The following is a 25,555-nucleotide window of genomic DNA, read 5'->3' as shown; positions in this document are numbered from 1 at the left end:
ATATACCAAAATAAAAAAAATCGCTTGTAGGGGCAATGGATCCCCTGATATAGTTGATAACTGTTCTGTCTAAACTATATACGCACGTAAACACTACGACACGCTCGCTCTCGTCGGGTGTCAAAAGTAGATGATTAAGACTAAGGTATGTTTGGATTGTTTTTCTACGTACATTATTTTGCTATGCTTCTCGATATTGTTTATATCTAAGTTCATAATAAAAACTACATGTCTAGAAAAAAACAAAACATCTTATTATTTTGAACGTAGGTAGAAATTGTCAGTAAAACATTAGTTGATGGTCCAAATAGAACCTCAACTTATTTTAACATGGATCCAAACAAGCCCTACGAAAGGTAATATGTCAGGTCAAAAGTGTTGCTTATCCTGAAGAGAATAGCGATGCCATCAGAATTCTAACAAACAGAGCATTAACCTAGTTATTATCAAAACCTCCCATTTCAATCAATAGATAAAATGGTACAAATGCAAATAAAGTAATAAACTCAAACTGTTCTTTTTGTTAGACAGTTAATAAAAATATAGACACGTTACTTATACAGGGAGATTAATGTATATAGTGCACTTCAGCCTAATAAAATATTTGACCTAATTTCCAAAAAAATATAGACAAGTTCATAGAGAATTTAGTGGAACCATTGGCCAAACCTATAAATAACTGACCTAATTTCCAAAAAAAACTTCAGCCTAATAAAATAGAGTATGCGAGTTTTGATATAAATTGATATCTGGACTGCAAAAGCAGGAAGAAAAAAAAACAATTACTCATGTTCTAGTAATCTCGAACCCTCTCCAATTTCCTTCCATTTCTTATCAAACCGAACAAAGTCATAATAAATAAATTATAGGCAAAGTTGCAAGATGTATCACTGGCATTGAAAGTTTGTAAGCTCTCACTCAAAACTACTTCGGCCTTGTTTAGATTGCAAATTTTTGCAATCTAGACACTGTAGCACGTTTCGTTTGTATTTGACAAACTTTGTTCGATCATGGACTAACTAGGCTTAAAAGATTCGTCTCGTGATTTACAATCAAACTGTGCAATTAATTATTTTTTTACCTACATTTAATGCTTCATGCATGCGTCCAAAAATTGACGTGATGAAGAGAGAGCGAAAAAACTTAGAATTTAGAGGTGATCTAGGCCTTCGCTCCTCAGCCGATCAAAAAAAAAGTACACGGACTTTTTTTTAGGAAAAAGTATTTGGAGGTGATCTAGGCCTTCGCTCCTCAGCCGATCAAAAAAAAAAAGTACACGGACTTTTTTTTAGGAAAAAGTACCAGGACTTCACCGGGGGCATCGCATATCCCACGCGCGTGCTGCTGCCACATAGGATCCGCGTCCCATCAGGACGGCCCGACTCTCAAAGCATCTGGCGGTTCAATTGCGACGGGCGAGATCAGATCTCGGATCTCCGCGGACCGACAGGCCGAACGAGTCTTCCTTTCCAGCTCCCTCCTTCCACGGGTGAAGAGGAGCGACCGAGCGAGGACACGAGACCCCTGTTCAATTCCCAAACTGAAATGGTGATCCGCGACGAGATCTGAGAGAGAGAGAGAGCGCCTCACCAGAGGCCCGTCGTCCCCTTCCCCCTCTCCTCACGGCAGCCTTCCACGCGATGGCGTCCTCCGTGGCGCCGCCGGCCTCCCCGTCGTCGCGATCGCACGGCAATGCGGCGGGCGCCGGCAGCAGCGCCACGGCGATGATGCTCCCGGGCCCGCCGGGGCGCGGCAACGGCGGTTGCATCGACCTCAGCCCCACGGGCCTCCTGGCGCACGGCGCCGGGAGCAGCGTCGTCGTGTCGGACCCGCGCTCCATGCAGCTCCTCTGCGTGCTCCCCATGCCCTCCTCCTCCCTCGCCTCCTTCGTCACCGCCGTCCGCTGGGCGCCCCCCGCCACGCCCTCCCTCGACGACGACGACGACGACCGCCGCCCGCTCCGCCTCGCCGCGGGGGACCGTCACGGCCGCATCGCCGTCTGGGACGCCCGCGCGCGGACCGTGCTCCACTGGCTCAACCTCGACGAGGCGCGCAGCGTCGCGCCGGGCTCCGGCGGCGGGGTGCAGGACCTCTGCTGGGTCCACCACGGCTCCGGCTGGCTCCTCGCCTCCATCCACGGGCCCTCGCTGCTCTGCATCTGGGAGACGTCCAACACCCCGCGCGTCCTCTGGATGTTCGACGCGGCGCCCGAGTACCTCTCCTGCCTCCGACGCGACCCCTTCGACGCCAGGCACCTCTGCGCGATCGGCCTCCGCGGCTTCCTCCTCTCTGCCTTTCCCAGGCAGGACTCCGACATCTCGCTGCAGGAGCACCGGGTGAACTGCGGTGCAGGGGATGTCGCCGACCTGCAGAGGCTGGAGAAGGAGATATCGGCACCTGCACCGGCCCCGGCGCTGGCGGCGTTCCCGCTCTTTGCCTCGAGAATGTGCTTCTCCCCGCTGTGGAGGCATATCCTCTTCGTCACCTTCCCGCGGGAGCTCATCGTCTTTGACCTCAGCTACAGCACTGCGCTTTCTGTTACCCCCATTGCCCAGGGGGTTCGGCAAGTTCTCGGATGTTATGGCCGATCCTGATCTCGACATGCTCTATTGCACTCATATCGACGGCAAGCTGAGCATCTGGAGGCGTAAGGAGTGAGTTTGCAGTCCTACTGTTTATGTGGGTAGTGTTGGATGTTCGACAAAACACACGCATATAAATTAGAGCTTACTGAGTGCCCAAAATGTGATGATAGACATTTCTGGTTTGCATTTGAGCTGTATAAAAACGCTATCAGTGCCCTAGTCTGGATGCAGAGAGAAAAGAAAACAGGATTCAATGCAACAATTAGTAAACACTACACGATAAACCTCAGGAGTGTGCTGACAAAAATTGGAACATTTATAAATGAATTTACAGTCAGTTTGTGTGCACACTACTCAGTAAGGAAAGCTTTTCCTTTCCTATCAAAATGAACCCCATTAAATGGAAAGACATATGGTTCTAGGAACCGTGCATTTTATGTGTCGTGGACATTACTCTATGTATGTTTCCTTGAAACTGAGCAATACCATCTGTATATTGACATTCGTGTTTTAACAATTCTATGCACCAACATATGTATAGTTTCAGTATATCTATACATGTATTACATGCTAGCATTGCCGTTTTCAAATATTTTGATTTTCTCCTTTAATGTTTGGTTGCAGGGGTGAACAAGTGCATTTATTATGTGCTGTGGAAGAGCTAATGCCTTCAATTGGTACTGTTGTTCCTTCTCCGGCTGTTCTTGCAGCTACAATATGGCAGTCAGAGTCTATTTTCCGAAACATTGACAAACAATGTCAGGATTTGGCACAAACATATTCTTTCATGACTGATACAAATTCAGACCAGAATGCTTGTCATGGGACTATGACATATCTAACGTCGATATCAGAAGATGGCAAGATCTGGTCGTGGCTTTTGAAATTTGACAAGTCTTCACTTCCTAACAAAGCTAATCGAGGTGCGAATCTACGTGGTCATTCCAGTGCAAATGTAATTATCTATTCAATCAAAACCTGCTAATGTTTCCATTTCTGTCACTAATATTGGGAAGGAACCAGGTAGACCGAGCCATAGCAATGCTGCAACTGCCAACACATCCTCCAATAGACCTGATTTTACAATAAAGGTTACAGCATGAAACTATTTCTCTTTGTTGTCAATAATAGATAATTGCCATGATTAAGTAGGATCAATAATCCAGTGGGTATCACAAGGGTAATGATTAATGCATACCCTTATGCCAGGGTTTTGATGTATCTGTTTAGTTATTTAAGGCCTCGTTTGGTGGATCTTCGGCCGGCTCTGGCTCCTCTGCGCCGTTGTTAGGAGCTGGTGAAGCCACTATTTTTTGGCTTCACCGGCTCTGGCTCCTTCGGCACTGTGGCAAGGAGCCAGAGCTGTTTGGAGCCGTGCCAAATAGGGCCTAAATTTTGGCCTTGTGTAATTCTAGTGTCTATACCCTCCTGTGTTATGTCCTACTACTCTACTTCGCTCATATTCATTATGCCCTGCAGATTAATTTGATGGGCCAGCTTCATCTTTTGTCATCTACTGTCACTACACTAGCAGTGCCGTCCCCTTCATTGCTTGCCACAGTAGCTCGTATGTCCATAGCCACAATACCCCTTGCTTTATGTTCTGAATTATTTCTAGTCATCAAATTTCACACATCCAAATATTTCCTATCTGAAGGTGGTGGAAACAATCCTGCTCCAGCAGTGCCACTTGTTGCTCTGGGGACTCAGAATGGAACTATTGAAGTTGTAGATGTTGTGGCCAATGCAGTTTCAGTCAGCTTTTCTGTTCATAGCAGCACAGTGAGGGGATTGAGATGGCTTGGAAACTCACGTCTTGTTTCATTCTCATATAATCAGGTGCCTCCATGTTCTGATAGTTTTAACTCTTGTATATTGTGAATTGTGATTGCACTAAAGTGTTTCTGTAATTTGTCAATGAGACTGCTAGGTTACTTTTGGCAATAAAAACTATTATGATGTTTTCCTTAATTTAGGTACTTGTTGGCTTCATTCAGTTTGCGCTTAGGTACTTGTAACTTTATGCGTTCTTGTATAACTTGATGGTTTTCAGTGTGCCGGCATGTTACTTCTCTCATTGGTTTGACACTTTGACTACTGTAGGTTAATGATAAAACTGGTGGATACAATAATAAGCTTGTTATTACATGCTTAAGAAGTGGGCTAAATCGCTCATTCCGTGTGCTCCAAAAGCCTGAACGTGCACCAATTAGAGCATTGAAGGCTTCTTCCTCTGGACGGTCAGCTATATGTTTCTAAACTATGCAGATGTACCAGTACTACGTTTGTTCTGATTTCTCAAGCATAATATTCTTTCTCAGGTACCTTCTGATTCTGTTTCGCGATGCTCCTGTTGAGGTGTGGGCCATGACAAAGAACCCCATGATGGTACTACTTCCTTTGCCTGTATTTATGCAATTATGGAAAGAAATGACTGTTGACAGTTGAGATGAAAAATTTTATGAACTTGTTCTTCTAAGAAAAAGCAAAGCCTTATGTTACCACATTGACTGTTGCAATGAGCAATTGGTTTGTGCTAAACGTTGTTCTTCAAGGTGACAATGGGAATCAAAAGTTAGTTTAGCCTGAAATGTAAGTTCAGCTACTGTCTGCCAGAAAGAAGGCTGGAGTTACAGTTATTAGTTACTCTTCTTAAAATGGCCTCCCTTTTGTTGTTTTATATTATACATTCAAATCAGTTCTTTCAGTTGGCGAAAGAAGCATGGTATTCATAATTGTTCTGCACTTGTAGCTTAGGTCCTTGGCGCTTCCTTTTACAGTATTAGAGTGGACACTGCCAGCTGCACCTCGGCCAGGTCAAAATGCATCATCTAAGCAGTCTTCAACCTCCAAGGAGCGATCAGCAGGTGTAATTTTCATTCACTAGCAAAACTATATAGACTGGATAGATTGCCTTCTTAATCAGTTTATTATTAAGGAGAAATTCTTCAACTCTTATCAGGATCTTTTTTGACCAAACATTCACCGACTATACTGTTAGATGACATGATCTATTTTTGTCTGCAGAGGCTTCTGGTGCAGAAAATTCTGATGAAACATGTGAAAGTTTTGCTTTTGCATTAGTCAATGGTGCTCTTGGTGTGTTTGAAGTGCACGGGCGGCGAATACGAGATTTTAGGTACTCCAGTTTCTGTCCTTGTAGCTTTCAGCAATTAAAGTAAATGCAGCTTTCATCAGAAGACATACAATATCCATTTTCTCTAGCATGTGTCATTAGATACGCACCATCTGATTTATATAGTCATCAACTTTGTTCCACTAGAGCATTAGCATTGGTACATCACTCTTTTCGATAGACCAAAAAAATGTGATATGTATTATCAGGCTCAGAACAGTAAACATAATATGTATTACCAGGCTCAGAACAGTACACAGCTCTTATGTATTTGGAAAAAAAATGATATGCCTGCGGCTACCTCTAGCTGTTTAATTTAGCAACCATAAAATGATGTTCTTTTTTTCTTTTCTGTTTTTTCCACTTTTAATGCAGGAAACAGAAACGTGGCATTTGTTTTTTTGTGTGTATATTGATTACAATTTACAAGTGATAAAATCATGCAATGTGCTGGTACTTGCCCAAATGATGCCTATTCCCTTGGCTTCATTAAGCCAGGTGGGAGATGTTTGGCGCATTTAGAATGAGGCGTACGAAAACATGATTAGCTTTGGTATTTGAGGAATGACAGTATCTAAAAAGCTAATGATTATATACTTTGTGATTTCGGATGAGACTGAGTGTAACTATGAAATTTAACGTAGCAAGACTAGAAATGAAGCATTTGGACTTTCTGCTTTATGCATTCTGCAGTTTATTTTTAAGTTAAACATTATCATCACCATTGTGATGCACATGGCCTTCATTTCTGTTTTGCAGGCCAAAGTGGCCCTCATCATCATTTGCATCTTCAGATGGTTTGGTTACTGCTATGGCTTATCGCCTTCCCCATGTTGTATGTATATTTTAGCATTGTGTTTCTTTTATAAGGTCCATACTTCCATTTACAATATTTTTTTATCTGCAAGGCAGGTTATCTTGGGACACTCTGATGAGATGCTATTATCTTATAGGTAATGGGGGATCGATCAGGCAACATTAGATGGTGGGATGTTACAACAGGCCTTTCTTCTTCTTTTAGCACTCACAGGGAAGGCATCAGGAGGATAAAGTTTTCTCCTGTTGTTCATGGTGATCGAAGCAGAGGGCGCATCGCTGTGCTTTTCTATGATAATACATTTTCGATATTTGACCTGGTAAGTATTATCTTCAGTTCTTCTAGATCTCGTGTATAATACCCGTGGAATATGGTTTTGCACTATTGGATTTCAATGTTTGATTCTAAATGATGTTATATCGATCACCCTGTTGCATATATTTTCGATATTGATATATAGCAACCACTTGTCATTTGATTAAAAAAAATGATTGTGTAGGACTGCCCTAGTATTGTTTTATCGGATGATGCTTGGTTGCATTCTTCTTACATCTTTATTCCTCAATGTAATTCATGCATGATTTATTGTTTGTTTCCAATATTGCTGTCCTTTTATGTTTCAGCAGGAATATGCAACTGTCTCATATGGTACTGATTTCATGAACTATGTTTTAGGATAGTCCAGACCCCTTGGCGAATGCCCTTCTTCAACCGCAATCTCCTGGTACCCTTGTCTTGGAGCTTGATTGGTTGTCAACCCGAACAAGGAAGGATGAGCCACTTATGTTATGCATTGCCGGAGCTGATAGTAGCTTCCGACTGATTGAGGTTAACATGTATGTCATTTTAATCATGCATGTAATAGTTCTAATTCCAGTGTAGAGTTACTCTGTTTATTGTTTAGATTTAAATATGTTTCTGTACTGGAACTCTATTTGATATCTATAAATGAAACTTGACCTGTTAAGGTGTGTTATTATTTATTACTGCATCTATAAGGCAATCATCTCCTACAGCATGCTTATGAGCTCAGAGAAGGAAGAATATGAGCTTGCTTCTTTAACTCGCTCTAGTTGTATTACACTGAGTTCGTTGAGCTGTATGCTGAATATAATCTTTCCTATTTGTTATTCTAAATAGCTTTCCAACATGTAACACTAAAAAAAGAACTACATAAATGTAAGAATAATGGGAAAAAGCTTTGAGCCCTAAACTGAAACAAATTAAGAAATTGATTCGAAGAAAATTTCTGGTCATTATATCTCCTCACAATTCACAAATATTATTGTCAAGTGTCAACATGATAGGTCACTATGGTAGGAAAGTTATTTCTTTTCCACCTAATTCTCCCACCTGTTAATCCTTTCCGTCCCTTTTTCTATCTTCTGTAACCATAAAGTACTCTAACTTAAAAAATGGTTTGACACCGTTCTTTGATGCTTTAGACCTTATTTGGTTTGTTTGATGTGGCTGATGACCTTATTTCTGATGCTCTATTTTCCCTTTTCAGAAAATTTACGTGTGGAATGTTTTTATTTTCCTTTTTATTTCACCAGTGATACCAAGGGCAGTTCCATTTCAAAGCCAGTAGCTACGAAAGAGAGGTTTAGGCCAATGCCATTTTGTTTGCCAGTATTATTTCCAACGGCCCATGCTTTGGTAAGGTGCATATAATATTTAAAGATTTGTATTTTTATATATTATTATTATGCATGAACTCTGGCGCATGGATATATTTGTTTATATTCTTCTCTTCACAAAGAGTCATTTTATAAGTAATTCTACCAGTTATTGATAGACAATAGCCTAACAGGCTTAGATTACTTAATTATGGAGATTACTGGAGGATTACATATATAGAGAGGAGGAGGATGGCCCAAGGGGTCAGCCGAGTCCCCAAGAGTCAAACCGAGACCCAAGGGGCCAGCTGGGTATTAACCTAGCACAGGAAGCTAGATTACACAAGAGACTAGGTGATTACACTAAATAGCAATTAATTCTAACACCCCCCCGCAGTCAGAGCGTCGGTGGAACGAACGTTCAGACTGGAACGAAAATCCATGAAGACGGAGGAGGGAAGGCCCTTGGTGAAGACGTCGGCGAACTGCGATGTGGTGGGTACATGAAGAACCCGGACAACACCCATGGCGACCCATTCACGGACGAAGTGGAGGTCGATTTCCACGTGCTTGGTGCGCTGATGTTGCACGGGGTTGGAGGAGAGGTAAATGGCGCTAACATTGTCACAGTAGACAAGACAGGCGGAGTCCAGGGGATGGTGAATCTCCTTGAGCAACTGCCGCAGCCAAATGACCTCAGCGACGCCGTTGGCAACAGCCCGATATTCTGCCTCGGCGCTAGACCGGGAGACGGTGGGCTGCCGCTTGGAGGACCAGGAGATCAGGCTGTCCCCGAGGAAGACTGCATAGCCGGAGGTGGAGCGGCGGGTGTCCGGGCAGCCTGCCCAATCAGCGTCAGTGTACACACGAAGCTGTGCGGGGGATGACCAGACCATGACCGAGGGAACCCTGGAGATAGCGAAGAATCCTTTTGGCAGCGACAAGATGAACTTCACACGGAGCATGCATATGAAGGTATACTTGTTGAACGGCATAAGCAATGTTCGGCCTGGTGAAAGTGAGGTACTGGAGGGCGCCCACAAGGCTGCGGTAGTTGGTGGGGTCAGCAACAGGGGGGCCGGCATCAGCAGGTATCTTTGCACAAGTGTCAACTGGGGTGGAGCAGGGCTTGCAATCGCTCATGCCATGGCGAGCGAGGATGTCCAGTATGTATTGGCGCTGCGAGAGGATGACTGAATCCTTGTGGCGCTGAACTGAAATGCCAAGGAAGTGATGCAGAGGGCCAAGGTCCTTCATGGCGAACTCCTTTTTCAATGCAGCAATGACACGGTGAAGGAGCTGTTGTGATGAAGCTGTGAGGACAATATCGTCCACATATAAGAGCAAGTAGACAGTCTCTGTACCATGGCTGTATATGAAGAGAGAAGTGTCGGACTTGGCTTCAGTGAACCCCAGAGAGATCAAAAAAGAAGCAAACCGGTTGTACCAGGCCCGCGGGGCTTGCTTTAAGCCGTAGAGGGATTTGTTGAGCCGGCAGACATGCTCTGGCAGGGTAGAATCAGCAAACCCGGTAGGCTGAGAGCAGTAGACGGTCTCTGAAAGTGTGCCGTGCAGGAAGGCGTTCTTCACATCAAGTTGATGAATGGGCCAATCATTGGAGTGTGCTAGTGTGATGACTGTTCGAACAGTGGCTGGCTTGACAACCGGACTGAAAATTTCGTCATAATCAACACCGGGGCGTTGAGTGAAGCCCCGAAGCACCCAACGAGCCTTGTAGCGTTCCAAAGAGCCATCAGCATTGAACTTGTGTTTGAAGATCCATTTCCCAGTAACCACATTGGCCTTGGTAGGACGGGGGACAAGATCCCAAGTGTGGTTGGCCTGAAGTGCTGCATATTCGTCTTCCATGGCCCGGCGCCAATGAGGATCAGCAAGAGCATCATGGCAGGACCGCGGGAGTGGAGAGAGGGCCTCGGCATGCAGGGCGAGACGAGGCTGCCGGTACCCTGTTTTTCCACGGGTCGCCATACGATGGGAGTTGGCGACCGAAGGAATGGAGATAGCACCATCAGGGACCGGAGGGGCGCTCTTGACATAGCGCGGTGGAGACGGGATCATGCTGGAACGTCGAGTAGAGGCCCCTGCCGGGCGCTCGAGAGCCGGGGCAGGGACAGGAGGACGCCTGCTGTAGACGTGAATGATGGACGGCTTCAGGACGAGTGGTGCGGGGAGCGTCTGAGCAGGTGCCCCACCGGACACGGCCGGTTGTGCTGGAGAGGAGGGTGCCTGGTCAGAGGGCCCTGGAGACATGGGCGCCTGAACAGGGGACCCCCCCGGAGGCCCCGGAGGTGGAAAACCGGGAGGCTGGGAGGGAGCACGCGCCAAGGGAGGTGGTGGCCGGGGGCCAGCAGCTCCGGATGTTCCTGCAGAAAGAGGAGACACTGGGAGAGCGTCGTCGTCAGTTAGAAAATCAAGTTCCTGCAGGGGTGGGGAGGGCCGGCTATGGGAAAAAGGAAACGTTGTCTCATCGAAGACAACGTGGCGGGAAATGATGACCCGGTTAGTGGCGAGGTCAAGGCACCGGTAGCCCTTGTGATCCGGTGGATAGCCAAGGAATGCACAGAGAGTAGAGCGAGGGGCAAGCTTGTGGGGAGCGGTGGCAGAAAGGTTAGGATAGCAGGTGCACCCAAACGCTCGAAGATCATGATAGGAGGGGAGGCTGCCATGGAGGGCGAAGAAAGGGGTGCTCATGTTTAGAGTTTTGGTGGGGAGGCGGTTGAGAATATAGGTGGCAGTGTCAAGAGCATCAGCCCAGTAGACAGGAGGCATGGAAGCCTGGAAGAGGAGGGTGCGGGTGATGTTATTGACGGTGCGGATCATGCGCTCGGCTTTCCCGTTTTGCTGCGAGGTATAGGGACACGACATGCGAAGAGTGGTGCCGTGAGCAAGGAAGAAAGCGCGGGAGGCAGAGTTGTCGAATTCGCGACCGTTGTCACATTGGACTGATTTAACAGTGCAACCGAATTGTGTGGACACATGAGCAAAGAAAAGGGAAATAGTGGGAAAAGCATCGGACTTAACACGAAGCGGAAAAGTCCACAGAAAGTGGGAGCAATCATCAAGAATGACTAAATAATACTTGAAACCAGAGACACTAATAGTAGGAGATGTCCATAGGTCACAATGAATTAAATCGAAATTCTTGGATGCTCTAGACATGGAGGTAGCAAAAGGAAGGCGAGTATGACGCCCAAGCTGACAAGCATGGCAGAGGGAGTCGTCTTCAGGCTTGCTGCAGACAATGGAGGAAGTGCGAGCGAGGTTCTGAAGAGTTGCCTTGCCGGGGTGCCCAAGGCGCCGGTGCCAAGTAGTCGGAGAAGGAGTGGCGACAAGGGCGCACGACCTAGCGGTGGATGACGGCAGCTGTAGGGTGTAGAGGGGCCCTGTGCTGTTACATCTGAGGAGGGTGTTCCGGGTGCGGAGATCCTTCACAGAGACACCAAGAGGGTCAAATTCGACGGAAACGAGATTATCAGTAGTAAATTTTCGAACAGAAAGAAGATTTCTAATGATATCAGGGGCTACAAGGACATTATCGAGGCGAAAGGGTCCGGGAAGGACAGAATAGCCGGTGCCAACAACGGGAAGAGTGGCACCGTTGCCCACGATAATGGAGGAAGGAAAAGAAGAGGAGGGTGATGCGATGACCATACCAGGGTTGGCAGTGATATGGGAGGAGGCACCCGAGTCGATCACCCAGTCGGAGGAACTTGGCGGCGGGGTGAGGGAGACGGTGCTGAAGGCGCTGGCGAGACCCTCGGGCGACCATGGCATCCAAGCGGGAGACGCCTGTGGGTAGTAGGTCCCGGAGCCTGGTGGTGGAGCGAAGTAGGCAGGGGACGCCCCGGTCATCAGAGCCTGCTGCGGAGGAGCGGGCTGGACGGCGCGTGGTGGAGGACCACGAACCCCACCGGCGGTGGATCCTGGCCACATGTGAATGGAGCCAGTCCACGGATTGAGGAGCGACGGCCACTGCGGTGGAGGAGTGGCAGAGGGGGTGCGGCTTTGCGCACTACCCGGAGATCCACCAGAGCCGCGCCCGCCGCGACGGCGTCTGCCGCGGGTGTTGCTGAAGACCTGGCCAGCGGCAGTCTGTCCAGCAGCAGCCTGAGGACGAGGAGACGCAAGTGACGTCGGGGTGGGCGCCTTGGTGGAGGCGGCGGCAGCGACGAGGGCCGAAGGAGGGGCGGAAGGCGTCCCCATGTTGAGCTCAGCCAACCGGAGGTCAGCACGGACGTCGGCGAAGGGTGGGAACGGCTTCTGGCGGGTGATGAGTTGGGACATGAACTGAAACCGTTCATTGAGTCCTCGCAGAACGTTGAGCACCAAAGTACGGTCCAGGACAGGCTCGCCGAGATCGGCCAGGGCATCTGCCATGCTTTTCATCTTGCGGCAGTAGTCGTCGACGGAGAGGGCACCTTGACAGAGGGTGCGAAACTCGGAGTCGAGGAGCATGGCGCGAGATTCGCGGTTGTTGAGGAACTGTTGCTCAAGGCCGAGCCAGGCCTCCCGGGCAGTAGGGGCGTTGTGCTCGTGGATGACGTCCAGGAGGTCGGCGGAGATGGTGTTGAAGATCCAGGACAGGACGACACAGTCCATGCGCGACCATGCCGGATCGTAGGGGCAGGGAACGTTGCTGAGGACGTGCTCCTTCAACGCGAAGCGGCCGAGGATGAGGAGAACGTAGCCACGCCACTTGGAGTAGTTGGAGGCTTGAAGATCAAGAACGATAGGAATTAAGTTCTTGATGTTCTGGACTGCAGCCGCCTGACTGTGGAGGCGGGTGACGGCCTCGGTTTCAGAGGAAGCAGAGTAGGTGTCCTCGGCGTCGGCGTCGTCGTCCGGGAACTCGGTGCGGACTCGAGTCCGGAGGGCCGCGGCTTGCTGCTCCAGGGCGTCAGCCGCCGCGCGCTCCTTGTCCAGGGCATCGGCGGCGGCGCGGACGCACTCCTGGGCGTCAGCGGTGGATTTGAGGATGGTGGCCGCCTCCTCGAGCTGCTGGCTGCGCGCGGAGTTGGTTGAGCGCAGGGAGGAGGCCTCGTCTTCCAGGCGCTTGGCCGCCAAGAGGGCTTCATCACGGAGCTTTGCCGCAGCAGCCGCGGTAGAGGAGCCAGCGGCAGCCATGGGCGCGCGCAGCGGCAGCAGGGGGCGCGCGGGCGTGAGAGGAGAAGAATCGCGCAGCGGCGGCAGGACGCGCGCGCGAGGAGGAAAGGTAGCGAAAGCAGATGGATCGGGATTAGTCTGATACCATGATAGACAATAGCCTAACAGGCTTAGATTACTTAATTATGGAGATTACTGGAGGATTACATATATAGAGAGGAGGAGGATGGCCCAAGGGGTCAGCCGAGTCCCCAAGAGTCAAACCGAGACCCAATGGGCCAGCTGGGTATTAACCTGGCACATGAAGCTAGATTACACAAGAGACTAGGTGATTACACTAAATAGCAATTAATTCTAACAGTTATCAATCACCTTCCTAAAATGTAAAGTCAGTCGATGCAGGGTTTTCCTCTTAGTGATCGTTCTCATGTACATATTTCATTAAGAGGGAAAGTAGCTGCAGGTTTTTCATGAATCATTATTATGATTAGTTTCCTCGGGTCATGGGCATGGCATTTTGTCCTTACAAAAGATCAAATTCTGAACCACAAACACTCAGCAACTTGTGCTTTTTATGTGATCCTAGGCTCTGCGTATGATTCTGCAACTTGGGGTGAAGCCTTCTTGGTTTGAATGCAATAATAATGATAAATTAGCTGGGGACAGCTTTAAGGTAGCACCAGCATTTGGAGATCTTCGTAGTTACATGATTGAGACAACACTCCCTCCTATTGGTGATGTTGTTGTGGCAGAATTGCTCCTTAAAGTGTTGGAACCGTACAGAAAGGAGGGTATGTCAGCAACAACTTAATTTTTTCCCCCAGTAGATGATTTGGCATATTGACACTACTTTTTTTTGGGAAGGTTGCATTCTTGATGATGGAAGAGCCAGATTATATTCAGCTATAGTGAACAAGGGAGCTTGTGCAAGGTTTGCATTTGCTGCTGCAATTTTCGGTGATTTCCAAGAAGCACTTTTCTGGCTACAGCTGCCTCAAGCTCTTCGCCACTTCCTGGATAAATCAACAAGTAGATCAAGAGAGAAGATCTCACAATCAAGTTTACATCCTGATTCTGAACAAGGCTCTACATTTAATCGGATAACTTCAAGAGAGAGATCTGTTTCCGGAAAGTTCACAAAAAATGTTGCGGTAATCGTTGAATCTGATGCGCTGTACTTCAACACTGCACGAGTGCACGGTTTTAACTCTGTATAAATATGTCTATTCTCTTGAATTTAGAAGTTTAATCTTTGTGCAGAATTGTGGGCAATTAAGCTCAATGGCATTTAAGCAAGAGCAACTATGGTTCAATGCAAATGAAAGGATACCTTGGCATGATAAGCTCGATGGTGAAGAGGCTTTGCAAAAACGTGTTCATGAGTAAGAATCAATTATTTCAAACTTGTTCATCAGTAATATATATCTTGGTAATTACCTGTGCCACATGTTTATCATATTCTACGAACACAGGCTTGTCTCTCTTGGGAACTTAGAAGCTGCTGTCTCACTGTTACTTTCAACGCCCCCTGAAGGATCAAATTTTTACCCAAATGCATTAAGAGCAGTTGTGCTGTCATCTGCAGTCTCACAATCTTTGCATGAACTTGCAGTGAAGGTGAGCATCTTTAAAATAAACATTCTTCAGTACATTTTTTTTTGTACTACACAGTGTATAACTCTGATCACTATTAGGGGGCAAGCGTGTTAAAGGTCAAGACATTTTGCATGCTTATTTATCTTTGTTAGAAAAGAAGGGCAGTTTGTATGCATGGCAATCAAATCTTTTGAATTTTGATATGGGTCTATTCAAATTTATTGATATTTGTGACGAGCTAATAGCATAGGAATGATTGCTAACTCTTTTACATATTAATATATTTACTACCACAGTAGGGGTTTCCCCTATTGTATTCCCCTAAAAAAACAGATATCAGTTTAAGTTAGATATATTTCTCAAACGCTCAGAATTATAAACTGGAATAGATCTCAAAGCTCAAAGGGAATAGTAGAATGCATTATTTGTTGGAGGTACAGAGTGTTTTTACTCAGCCAGGGATTACACACCCAGGCGACTGCTCTTTCATATATAGGAGATAAGTAGCACATTGATTACATTGATGGCTCATTAGAGCATTAACTAAACAGCTAACTGCCTGGGTACTTGCACAGTCACTTGTGCTGCCCAAGGCCTTAATAGCAGAAACATAATTAAGCACAGATAACTAAGTGATAACTGGGAGCATGACTTAACTTCTACAGTTCTCCCCCTAAGACCTGCTTCCCCCATCCTTGATCTTCATGATCCCAATCTTGCTTCTCATGTCTTCAAACTTGGCCTTGCCTAAGGCCTTAGTCAGAATGTCTGCCAGTTGATCATTTGTGGCGACGAACTCAGTCTTGATGCTGCCTTCCTCAACACAATCTCTAATGAAGTGTCGTTTGATTCTGATATGCTTGCTTCTGTCATGAAAGACAGGGTTCTTTGCAAGTGCTATTGCTGATTTGTTATCCACTCGCAGCTCTACTACTTCCACTTTCTTTCCCAACAATTCAGCAAGTAACCTGGACAGCCACAGAGCTTGTGTTGCAGCAGTAGTCATGGCAACATACTCTGCTTCACAGCTAGATAAGGCAACCACTCTTTGTTTAATGGACTGCCAACTGACCAGATTGTTGCCTAGGAAGAATAGACAACCTGTAGTGCTCTTGCTTGAGTCAATATCTCCAGCCAAGTCTGAGTCACAGTAGCCAATGAATCTGGCTTCACTGGATGCCTTGGTGAAGTGCAGGCCATACTCCAGACTGCCTGCCACATACCGAAGGATACGCTTCACTGCCTGCTGATGCTCTATGGTGGGCCTCTCCAGAAATCTACTCACAAACCCGACTGCAAATGCCAAGTCAGGTCGAGTATGAACCAAATATCGCAGGCTTCCAACCAGCTGCCTGTACTGTGTTGGATCAACTTCCTTGGCTGTACTCTTCTTGCTCAATCTTAGCCTTTCCTCCATAGGAGTGGCTGCTGGGTTGCAGTCCACCATACCACCCAATTCTAGTATCCTTTTGGCATAGTGAGTCTGTCTAAGGGTGATGCCATCGGTGCTCTGCTGTACTTCAATGCCCAGATAGAAGCTTAAGAGCCCGAGGTCACTCATCTCAAATGTTGCTTTCATTTCAGCCTTGAAGCTTTCAACATCCTGCTCTTTGGCCCCTGTGATGATCAAATCATCCACATACACACCGACAAGCAACAGAGAGTTTCCAGAACCTCGCCTATAGATTGCAGCTTCATGGTTGCTTTGTCTGAAACCTTTCTTCTTCAATGTTGAATCAAGCTTTGCATTCCATGCTCTTGGTGCTTGCCGTAGGCCATACAGAGCTTTGCGCAAGCGATACACCTTGTCTTCTTGTCCAGCAACAACAAAGCCAGGCGGCTGATGCACATATACCTCCTCGTTGAGGTCTCCATTCAGAAATGCGGACTTGACGTCCATCTGATGAACAGACCAACCCTCCTGTGCCGCCAGAGCCAACAAGACTCGAACGGATTCCATGCGTGCGACAGGGGCGAAAGCATCATCATAATCCACGCCTTCTTGCTGGACAAAGCCACGAGCGACAAGTCTGGCTTTGTGTTTGATAACATTACCGTGTTCGTCCTTCTTCAATTTGAACACCCACTTCAGGGTGATTGGACGGTGACCAGCAGGAGGCTTCACAAGCTCCCAGGTCTTGTTTCTCTCTACTGATCGCAGCTCTTCTTTCATTGCTGCGCACCACGCTGGATCTCTCTTGGCTTCAGTATGCGAAGTTGGTTCGCCAGAGTGCGTTAGATGCAGCTCTGCGAACAGGCGAGTTGCAGGTGGCGGTGTGGGCTGCTGGCCAATGATATTGCTGACAGTTCTGTAGCGAAGTGGTTCATCCTCGTGATAAGCATCCAGTCGATCATCATCATCCTCCAGAGGCGTGGCATGCTCAATCTGAGGACTTGGTGGCGGTGGTGACACTTCCAGTGCCGCTGGAGCAGAATTAGCTTGAGGATGAGTTGATGCGGAGCCCTCTGCTCCTTCAACTCCAATTGGGCTGTTTGGTGCGGGTGTTCTTGGTGAATCCGGGAGCAGAGGCGACGACGGCGGCGCTGGTTCGCTCACCTCCTCTGACCAGACATACTCAACTGTGAATTCACTGCTGTTCACAGCTGATGGCCCAGATTCCGGCGAGGACCAATCCCAGCCATGTTCTTCATCAAATACAACATCACGGCTGATCCTGACACGCCCGCTCACAGGCTCAAACACCCTATATGCCTTAGCTCCTTCTGCATAACCAATAAACACGCCGGCCTCACCGCGGTCATCAAGTTTGCGCAGCTGACTGAGCTTCCTTGTGTATGCCACACACCCAAACACTTTCATGTGTCCCAGAGTTGGTGAACGTCCATGCCAGGCCTCATATGGGGTGATCCCCTTCAACGCACGTGTCGGTGATCGGTTCAGTATGTGGACTGCTGTCATCACAGCCTCCCCCCAAAACCGAGCTGGCAGGCCCCTCTGCTTAAGCAGTGCCCTTGCCATGGCTACTACTGACTGATTGCGCCGTTCAACTACCCCATTCTGCTGAGGTGAGTGGGGAGCACTGAAGTGCCTCTTAATGCCTTGTTCTGTGCAGTAGGTAGCGAAATCAGCAACTGTGAATTCTCCTCCATTATCGGTGCGAAGCACCCTGATTTTCTGACCACTCTCCGCCTCTGCGCTCAGTTTGATGCGCTTGATGGCTTCTGCTGCTGCATCCTTGCTTGGTATGAGCGCTGCCCACATGAAACGGCTAGCGTCATCGACGAGCAGCAGGAAATATCGATTCCCTCCAGGTGTTGCAGGTGTCACTGGTCCGCAAAGATCGCCGTGCACCAGCTCAAGGGGCTGTTTGGCACGGTACTGTGTTGCAGCTGGGAACGGGCGCCTTCTCATTTTGGTGGTGACACAGGTGTCACACACCTGCTCCACATGGTCAATAACCGGGACACCGCGCGCCATCTCCTCCTTCCCAAGTCTGCGGAGTGCATCAAAATTCAAATGCCCCATCCTCTCATGCCACTGCCACGCTACATCTCCTCTGCATGCTGCAAGACAAAATGGCTGGGCTGCATGAAGTTGGAGTGTGTACAATCTGTTAGCCCCTCTCTTCACCTTGGCAATCAAACGGCCAGTGTGTTCCCAGATACGTAACACGTCGTGATATATCTCCACCTTGGAGCCAGTCTCGTCAAGCTGACCCAGACTGATAATGGAATTCTTCAGGGCTGGTATATAGTACACACCCTGCAGCACCCTATGCTCACCAGTTCTTCCTTCGAAAGCAATCGAACCGATGCCTTTGATGTCAACCTTGGACGCATCTCCAAATCGGACCGTGCCTCGCACGTCCGTGTTCAAGTCAGAAAAGAGCTCACGCCGTCCAGTCATATGGTGTGTAGCTCCTGAATCAAGGTACCACACATCTGCCTTTTCTTCATCGCCATTGGCACCAAGGAAGGCGCGGGCTTTTGGTTCTTCTAGATTCACCTCTTGAGCAGCATAGGTGTATGCCGGCGCGCACTTATCAAGATCAACGAGCCCATGCGCCAGAAACAGAGCCCCATCATCCTCGCATTCTGCATACTGCACACGGCCATTGTGGCCGCCGTCACCGCCGCCTGCGCCCCCTCGGCCACCAGCGTGCTGGCCTTGATTGCCACCGCGGCCGCCGCCACGACGGCCTCTGCCCCGTCCGCCGCCGCGGTCACCGCCACCATCACGGTCACCATCTCTGTCTCGGCGTGGATGAGGGCAGTCTCTTGCCCAGTGGCCCTCCTGGCCACAATTGTGGCAGGTATCGCCACAGCGTCCACCATCGCGGCCGCCGCCACGGCCCTTTCCTCGCCAGCCGCCGCGACCGCGGCCACCACCGCCGCCTTGGCCGCCGCCGCGCTGATTCTTTGAACTAGAGCCAGCAGAATCATCCCCGCCGCCCTTCTTCTCCTTCTTCCAGCGTGCGCGCCATTGCTCCTCAGTATACATGAGCTTGCCGCCGATGGTGATTGGCTCGGTAGGCGCTTGCTCTTCACGGTCATCAACAGCCTTGAGCCTCCCAGTGGCTTCCTCAAGCGTGAGCATGTCAAAGTCCAGAAACTGCTCAATAGCAACCACAATCTGCGCATACTTCGACGGTACTGTACGCAGATACTTCTCCACCACACGCCTCTCATCGATGTCCTGATCACCATGAAGGACAAGCTGTCGATGCAGAGTTGAGAGGCGGAAGGCAAAATCTTCGACGCTCTCTCCTGGCTTGACACTGATGTTCTCCCAGTCGCGGCGGATGCGTTGCAGCGTCGCGCGGCGGACCCTGTCCACGCCGATGCGCGCAGCAGCTATGGCGTCCCACGCCTCCTTCGCCGTCCGCTTGTCGATGAGCGGAATCCCCATCTCCTTGGGAACCGCTGCGACAATCGCCTCCATAGCCCGCCGGTCGTCGCGGAACGAGACCCGCTCTCCTTCAACTGCGTCCCACAGATCGCGGGCCTGCATTCGCAGTTTCATCTCTTGGCTCCATTCGTGGTAGTTCGTTTTGGACAGCATCGGCCAGTTCGTGCCGCTGCCCGAGTCCCTGTATACGACCCTGTCGTACACAGGCGACTCCCGACGCCCGCCACCACGGCCACGCCTGCGGACTGGCGGAGATGGAGACCTCCGGCGCGGGCTCTTGACCTCCTCCTCTCCTTCTTCATACTCCAGCTCCTCTTCTTCCTTCTCTGCTGCAATCTCCTCCCTCAGCACCCGCGCGGTCCTTGCCGCCTCCTCTGCAGCCGCCGCCGCCTGCCGCGCCGCCTGGACCGCCTGCGCAGCTGCCTCCTCTGCAGCTTTCAAGCGCGCGGCCCGGCCAGAGGAGTCCTCCGCATCGCTGACGCCCTTGGCAGCCTTCCTTCGGCGCTCAGAAGATGTCGAGGCCATGGATGAGAAAGCAGGGAAGGGGGCTCGAGTAGAAGATGAGAGAGAGGTGTCTAACCTAGGCTCTGCTACCAATTGTTGGAGGTACAGAGTGTTTTTACTCAGCCAGGGATTACACACCCAGGCGACTGCTCTTTCATATATAGGAGATAAGTAGCACATTGATTACATTGATGGCTCATTAGAGCATTAACTAAACAGCTAACTGCCTGGGTACTTGCACAGTCACTTGTGCTGCCCAAGGCCTTAATAGCAGAAACATAATTAAGCACAGATAACTAAGTGATAACTGGGAGCAGGACTTAACTTCTACATTATTCATTTCCCAATTGTAGGGTGCAAACATTGCAGTGCCAGTTGTGTTCTCAATGGCAAAATGCAAACACTAAGTGTTCTCTACAGCGTATCCATCAACATAAATTAAACATAAGTACTTTACACCACACTAGCATCCTTGATCCTCGTTAACTCTTAGTCAGTTAATCCTTTAAATACTTTTTGTGTTATATTAACACTTAGTCTGTTAGGATCTCATTTTTGATAAATGCCATGGTGATAGATATTTTTGTGCAGAGGGTGGTCTTTTCTAAGTAATGATCTTATGTAGGTTGTTGCAGCCAATATGGTTAGAACGGACAAATCGCTGTCTGGCACGCATCTTCTCTGTGCTGTTGGAAGATATCAGGAAGCATGTTCACAGGTACTATTCTTACGTTTGGCTTAATCAATCATGCTCTTTTCTTTTCTTTTCTTTCCTTGAACACGCAAGAGAGTCAATCTCTTTTCTCTGTCCATTCTCCATATTTACTTATCAGATATGAAATAATGTACCATGCTGCTGTTCTAATAAATATAGAATGTTGACAAATACAAATTACCTTTGCCTTCTCAGTATTAAATTTCTTACCTTATATGAGCATGTTCTTGCAGTCAATTAGTTTTGTAAGTAGCTCTGGTTAAGGCTCTTTATGTTACTGTCGACTTCCTCTTTCAATTGATGTATGCAATGGACGATCAGCATGATATGTGGGTTATAAGCTAGTTATTTGATTATTTATGTAATGGCAATATGGCATATCATAGAACAGCAAAGTTGTACTCCGTTCCAAATTTTAAGCCGTTTTGGCTTTTCTAGATACATAGTTTTTTGCTATGCACCTAGATATGCGTTCTAAAACTATATATCTAGAAAAGCTAAAACAACTTACAATTTGAAACGGCCAGAGTATTTATTAAGTTTTGTAAGTCACATGGTGCAGATAGAAGCTATGTTTAATTTATTTGACTATGACACTCTGGTGCAGGAACTCCACTAAATCACTGCCATCTCTATATGTAAAACTGTGGTGGATAATTACAATTTTAATAATTATTGAGAAGACCTCTAGTAGTGCCATTGTCATCTCTAGATGTAGCGTAAATGATGAGTTAGACCTGAAAAAGATGATGGCTTTTAGCTTTGAAAGATCAAATATGACCAAATTGCTTCCTCTTAGTTTGGCTGACGAAATATTTGTTAAATAATGAGGCATTATTTTTCACTTTTTCAGTGATAGCTGGGATTTAGAGACAATAATAATCAATCCACATTTACAGAATGCTTCCTTTTTCCAATTAATATGCCCTTCAAAGTTGTAGCATTTCAAAGGATCGTTTTTTATTATTGCAATATTTGTTTTCCTAAATTTTATTGAGCATAATGTGAATCGAACTGAATATGGGTCCAACCACATAACCTTTTGGTTCTGTTTCAGCTTCAAGATGCTGGGTGCTGGAATGATGCAGCTACTTTGGCCGCAAGCCATTTGCAAGGATCTGACTATGCAAGGTATAATTCAACTATACCAATTTATTATATCTGAAAGGATGAATATTGTGCTCCCTAAGTACTTACAAAAACCGCCTTGGTTTTGTCTTTCAAGTTTCAACTTATTTAATCAATATATTGCTTGGCCTATCCACCCATGGTTGTGATTTTGTGAATTTTACAACTAAGCTGAATGGAATATGAAAGTAAATTAAAAAGCTGGTGGCATCAAATTTATGATCTAGTCATCAGTGTAGTTAACAACCTGATATTTGGTTGATATAATTTTTTCTTGGGCCAAACTGGAACCACAGACCAATGGGCCCACATCTTTTTTGCAGAACTGGGTGATGCCCAAATGTAGCTTTGCTATTTCTGAAGCCGGCCAGTAAATAACCTTTTGTTTTGTGATTTGTACTAAAGGTGCTTGATTTGTGCAGGGTACTGCAGAGGTGGGCTGATTATGTTCTTCGTGGCGAGCATAATATGTGGAGGTAAAAAATGACCCTGAACAGCTAACAAGTAACAAGATTCGATTGTTTTTCTCTCTTGGTGGTACTAACACAGTGGTTGCATTTTCTATAGAGCTCTTATACTATACGTTGCTGCTGGAGCACTGCCAGAGGCTTTGGATACACTCCGCAAGAACCAGCGCCCAGATATCGCAGCCATGTTCTTGCTAGCCTGCCATGAGACCTACTCACAAATCTTATCAGAATCAGAGGCCGAGGATGACACTTCCGGGTTAGCACTGACGCCGGAGCAGACCGAGAAGCTCCGGTTCCCTTCCAAGAATGTGGCCGACGAGGACCTGATTGCAGTCAGTGAGGTCTTCGGGCAGTACCAGCAGAAACTGGTTCATCTCTGCATGGACGCCGAGCCAACAGCTGATTGAACCTTGCACAGTTGCACGCCCGCCATGTCACATGCCCTGTGGTCTGATGTGCTCGAGTAATTGTAATCCTCAGCGTCTACCTTTGGATTCTCCGTTTTTTAAGCTTATTATCAACAGGTTGCAAGTTGCTTCCAAGTTTCTGCGAAGTTTTTTGTTTTGTCTGTTGGTACCAGACAAGAGATTAGGACTGCTGATGTGGCAGAATCTGATGACAGGAGGCAGGAATAGGCATGCAAGTGCTGTATTGTAGGTGGCAATGGTTGGCACTGTTTATATAAGTACAAAAATATGTAGATTTTGTTGTGCGAAGAGTGTGCAGCGAAACTTGTCTTGTGGCTGAGATGAGAATAGATGCTATCGAGACAACCGCAGACGATACACTTACACCTGTACACCCATGTCAGTTTTATCTAAAGATGGTTAAATGCTTATCTGCAAATGCGTTGCTTCAGGCCTTGGAGCCATCGCTGTCATTGGATCAATCGTCCTTGCTGATCCGTGGAGACATTGTTTTGGAGGTTTGAAAGCTACTGGCTCGTTCGTTTACTTGTCAGCTGGCTTATCAGCTAGACTCTATAGTATTTTTCTCTCATAATAAATTAGCTTCAGCCGACTTATCAGCCGGCTTTAATACCAGTTGAACATAATTATGGATGATGGATAATGATTATAGATGATGGATAATTTGATTTTCTTTAAAAACGTGAAATCCCTATCAATATAGGCCCCAATCGTCCAATGACCAAAAGCACAGCTGGCCATTAACCATTATGGGTGATGATACTGTTTTGGATAATGTAATTAACTCGTGAAAGTAAACGTAGACTAGTAGGTAGAAAAACGGGCATTGTCGTACCGATTTGATACTATACTCTCTCCATTCCTAAATTGATGACCTTCTAGTTCTAGGTATGAATCTAGACAAGCATGTCCAGTCCAAATTCATAGCCAAAGGATCATGTATTTTAGAATACTCTCCGTTTCAAAATTAATGAGGCTTTGTTTGGGATAAAGGTTTTCCATAGGAAAAATTCATGAGCCCTGTTCGCTTGTCTTATAATCCGTACTTTTTAGCTTGTTTTTTCAGCGAGAACGGTGTTTTTCTCTCACAACAAATCAGCCGGAACAGTGTTTCGACTTGTTTTTTCAGCGAAGCGAACAGGGCCTTTGGAACAAAGGAATCGGACAGACCCTTTCCTCTAAAATACTGTAGCAACAGCAAGATTTCACATGAAAATAAACATCTGCTCCCACCTTTGGTTTTTGTTTCCTGCGCTGAAGCCCGAGGCAGCCATGCCATTCAACTCATCTGAGTGAAGTAGATTAGTTATTTGTAGCCTGTAAAGTAGGAACCGTGGAGGTAGATAGATTTAAGAAAGATTGTCTTTGAGTATCATTGGTCCCTGATCAAAGTAAAAATAACATAAATACTAATGCCCCACGTTGGCACATATCTATGTTATTTAGCCTATAATTAAGTACAATTAGCTTTTAATTTATTTCAATGTTTTAAGTTTTCCTGGGTTACATCTTCCTTGGTTCCAAACACCTCTTCTTATACTTTTCATGTGTTTTCCCATTCCTCTGATTTACTACACCACCCCAACCATATTCATGTGTTTCCTGTTTTATATTCCTGTGTTTTGGACATGCATATCTAGTCTACTCCATCTGTTCCTAAATAACTATCGTTTTTTTTTTGTTTTCGTGCTGTAACTATGACTGGATTTATAGAAAATACGTGCAACATTTGTATATTCAAATAAATTTATTATGAAAATAGATTCAACGATCTATTTAATGATATTATTTTTTGTCCGCTATCGATATTAGGATACCCAAGGCAAGAAGGTTAGCGTCCACGCTGACTTCCCCAGATGAAGTAAGACGTATTAAAAGGTCTCACCCGATCCCAAGGCCGCGGTTTCCGTCTCGCCCAAGGCCACGGGCTCCGTCTCGCCCGACCCCTTGGGTGCGGGCTCCGTCTCCCCCGACTCAAAGGACACGGTTTTCGTCTCGTCTGACGGGGACCCATACCGTCGCCAACCACTCCAGGTCCAAACGTATGGGCCTGGGTCAAAACTCTAACACCAAAGAAGAGATTGGCACGCCTCGATGTAACCCGTGGCCATGACAGGCTATACCCGAGGATTCACATCAAGAACAGTGTCGGGCGTACCGGTACTGTTCTGCCCAACCCTCGTACGAATGCTGACAGGCGCGTCAGTTCACCACGACGTCCGTCGGGACGGAATGGAACGCCATGACCGGCAGATGACGCCTACGCATGGCGCCAGTGACGAACAGGGCCACGACGTAGAGCCGTCCCTATTGACATCTACAGGATCTGCGGGACCCGCATGAAGGAGAAGAAGGACTCGACGATCCTGAAAGTCTTCTCTCTCGTTCTTCTCATTTTTCTCCACTGTAACCCGCGCTTTTCCTTCGCCTATAAAAGGGAAAGCAGGGGGCCCTTACCGGGGGACCGAGCAACGAATGAATCGGAACACAAGAGCACGACACGAGCACACAGCTGAGCGGCAATCGAGCTCTTAGCACCCGTTCACTCCTTCCACCAGAGACT

The 25,555-nt window shown here is 47.3% G+C and overlaps 1 protein-coding gene across 1 annotated transcript; it reads left to right on the top strand.

The window, feature by feature from the left end:
• The first annotated feature begins 1,457 nt into the window (after positions 1-1,457).
• LOC136466633 (uncharacterized) lies at positions 1,458-23,620 on the top strand. Its single transcript, XM_066465104.1, is given in 22 exon segments — positions 1,458-2,543; positions 2,545-2,654; positions 3,210-3,508; positions 3,609-3,676; positions 4,065-4,152; positions 4,243-4,424; positions 4,689-4,825; positions 4,907-4,973; positions 5,338-5,452; positions 5,613-5,724; positions 6,481-6,556; positions 6,675-6,857; positions 7,214-7,374; positions 8,095-8,197; positions 13,868-14,072; positions 14,146-14,432; positions 14,542-14,663; positions 14,754-14,898; positions 20,877-20,969; positions 22,024-22,097; positions 22,517-22,570; positions 22,662-23,620. Coding segments are annotated over 22 exon segments (3,894 nt in total). The 5' UTR covers positions 1,458-1,640; the 3' UTR covers positions 22,972-23,620.
• The last annotated feature ends 1,935 nt before the right edge of the window (positions 23,621-25,555 follow it).

Source organism: Miscanthus floridulus, chromosome 7, assembly GCF_019320115.1.
Source record: "Miscanthus floridulus cultivar M001 chromosome 7, ASM1932011v1, whole genome shotgun sequence".
Taxonomy (NCBI): Eukaryota; Viridiplantae; Streptophyta; class Magnoliopsida; order Poales; family Poaceae; genus Miscanthus; species Miscanthus floridulus.
Note: the sequence above shows the minus strand (reverse complement) of the source record. Positions and strands in the feature narration are given on the sequence as shown.